Consider the following 2,913-nt stretch of genomic DNA (forward strand, 5'->3'; position numbering starts at 1 on the left):
TTATAAAGGGTGATTTAGAAAATCTGCAACTATTTTCAAACCAAATGATGGAAGATCTGGACTCATTGTTCTGCAAAAACAAGATACTTCATGTACGACTCGTCCTTATAACAACCATAATACGACCTTCAAAACAAAGTAGGGAAATTACCCCATAGAAAAGCATTGTGCTCATAGGGTTAGATGAAAGCAAGGTGCAGGGTTAAAAAAAAAAAAAGATCAAAATGAAGTTTGTCGTCTGAGTTCGTTGGAAGAGGAAGTCTTACTAATAGAGTCTGGAACTGTGGTAAGAAGTTCTGATTTGTCTGAAATAAATGTAGAAAATAAAGGACTGACTGTTTGGAGAACTGAAAAGAAAGAAGAAGGATAAATATAAAGTGGGAGAGGGTTTGTAGTGTACTTAACAATATTGAACAGGAGTCTCGAGTGATTTTAATGTTTAGCAGTAAGAGCAGAAAAATGCTTATTTTGAGGTGAATCAGTTTCATGAGGTCTTCAAGTCTCCTCCGGGTGAACAGAAAGTTTCCATTTATGTTCTGCTTGAGTACCAGTTTGCCATTTTTTCTTGAATAAAGAAGCATATAAATACGACCACTTCGGCGTTATGGGACATACTCGTACACATACTTCTAGCTAATACAGTCTAGGAGATAAGTGTAGTGAAATAAAAATTCCCTTTGCTTTTGTCTGAACACATCTTAAAAGATCTCCAGTATGTCCTGATGTTTAATGTGAAGATACAAATAAAAAAACAGGAGAAAACAAATTTTTAAAAACTGCCTTTTCTGCCTTTTCTGCAGTACTTTGTGGCCTACCCACACCGGTACCATTTCATACGGGATGAACCACACAGATGCCTCCAGGAAAGCCCGTTCCTAGTCCTAATGGTCCCAGTAGGACCCCACAACAGAGAGGCCCGAGACATAATCCGCAGCACATGGGGGAAAGAAACCACGGTTCTGGGCCGAACGGTCAGCCTCTACTTCCTGCTGGGACTGTCCAAGGAGGAAAACGGTACAAAAGACCTACAGGAACAAGTGAGTGGATTCATTGTTAAAGTTCAGGTCTTCTCTTTCACCCCATGAAACAAGAGAGGACAGAAAGAGTTTGTTGGGGTAAACTCAAAAGCCCATTTCTGTTTTCTTTTTTGCAGAATAAATAGTGAATCAGCTTCAGCAAATGTTACATAAAGCTGACAGGATATAGAGCAGAGGAAGGACAGAAGGTTTCTTTTTGGATCTTGAAGGCGTTTTCCTCTTAATCATGAGGCTTCCTCGGTAATAAACTAACTGGTGGGAAGTTCCAGCTATTTATTCTCACCCTCTAACCGGATTCACATCACACTTGGGGTGAATGGAGACAAACTGCACAGGCAGGAGTGTACATTCTACGTACCTCATCTCCTCTGTTTAGTCATGGCTGTTTCAGTTTCAGCTTTCTTAGCTTCTCTCTCAAACCACTGAAAGCTGAATATTTTCTTTCTAAAAGGTGGGCATCGGAGTGTCCCTCATCCTTAGCAAAGTTTACCTCCACCTGCTTTCTACTGAAGCATTAAGGATTGCTGTGAGGATGATTGAGAATCTACACAAATATTTTACAACTTAGAGAGCTTCAGAGCTGGTTAAATTGGTTTCTATGTATGCTGTGATATGAGGACACTGTCTTCTGCATTGTTTCTTGAAGCACAAAGGATATTGTCTTTGCAATGTCAGTTTGAACCACAACTTTCGTTTTGCCGCTGTGGCTCCTGAAAGCTGTCCTCTACCTCGACCTAGCAGCAGAACGCATTTGTTTCCATTAACAATAACGGAGAAAAAAAAAAACGTTGACAGCCACAGCACGCAAATCTAGTGCACGATCTGCATCAAGCAGGAAACAGGCAACTTTGATGACTAGACGGTGACCACGTTGCAGCACGAGTTCAGCAAATGTTTCACTCAGAGGTTGGTGGAGCAAAAGACGAGAGTTTAAAGAGAAATCTTTTGAGCAGGGCTGTCCAATCCTGGTCCTCGAGGGTCACAGTCCTGCAGGTTTTAGACGTTTCCCCTCTTCCAACACACCTGATTCAAATGATCAGCTCATCATCAAGCTCTGCAGAAGCCTGATAATGATCATGTGAATCAGGTGTGTTGGAAGAGGGAAACATCTACAACATGCAGGATGGTGGCCCTCGAGGACCAGGATTGGACACCCCTGCATGCAACTCCAAATAAATTCTGAAGTGTCTCTTCATCTGCTGGATGTGTAAATAAAACGTACCTTTAAACTTCAGATTTTCCAGGAAAGCCGGAGACATCGCGACATTCTCCAGAGTGACTTCTTGGACAGCTACAATAACCTCACCATCAAAACCATGGTCATGTTCGAATGGCTCAGCACTCATTGCCCCAACACCTCTTACGCCATGAAGGTCGACTCGGACGTGTTCCTCAACGTCCAGAACCTCGTCGACATGCTTCTGAAAGCTCGCAAACATCTCTACCTGACAGGGATGACGGTCTGGGGTGCTCCTGTTCTTCGAGACCCCACCTCAAAGTGGTTCCTACCTTATTCTGCGTACCCTGACCCAACGTATCCCATGTACGCTCTGGGAATGGCCTATGTGTTTTCTCTGGATTTACCCAAGAAGATATTGGCGGCGTCTGCACATGTTCGAGCCATTTACATTGAAGACGTGTATGTGGGTCTGTGTATGAGACATTTGGGAATCACACCGACGAATCCTCCTCACAGTGGCTTGTTCAGGAACGAGGTGCCTTTTCTCAAAAGCAGCTGTTACTGGACATCTGTCATCACAACGTTACTGGAAAACTCTCAGCAGCTTTCGGACGTATGGAGAACATATCAGACTCAAGTACAAAGTGACTGCTGAACACTTCCGCCTGTGCCTTACAAACACTGTGATACACCTCA

The 2,913-nt window shown here is 43.1% G+C and overlaps 1 protein-coding gene across 1 annotated transcript in view; it reads left to right on the forward strand.

Moving 5' to 3' along the window:
- LOC103357639 (beta-1,3-galactosyltransferase 2-like) overlaps positions 1 to 2,898 on the forward strand; it is a 9,668-nt gene extending 6,770 nt beyond the window's left edge. The window contains exons 3-4 of the mRNA XM_008282271.1: positions 801 to 1,037; positions 2,273 to 2,898. Coding sequence (XP_008280493.1) covers positions 801 to 1,037; positions 2,273 to 2,872 — 837 coding nt within the window. The 3' untranslated portion in view covers positions 2,873 to 2,898. The remainder of the gene's footprint in view (positions 1 to 800; positions 1,038 to 2,272) is intronic.
- The last annotated feature ends 15 nt before the right edge of the window (positions 2,899 to 2,913 follow it).

This window comes from Stegastes partitus, unplaced genomic scaffold (genome assembly GCF_000690725.1).
Source record: "Stegastes partitus isolate 25-593 unplaced genomic scaffold, Stegastes_partitus-1.0.2 Scaffold265, whole genome shotgun sequence".
Classification (NCBI taxonomy): Eukaryota; Metazoa; Chordata; class Actinopteri; family Pomacentridae; genus Stegastes; species Stegastes partitus.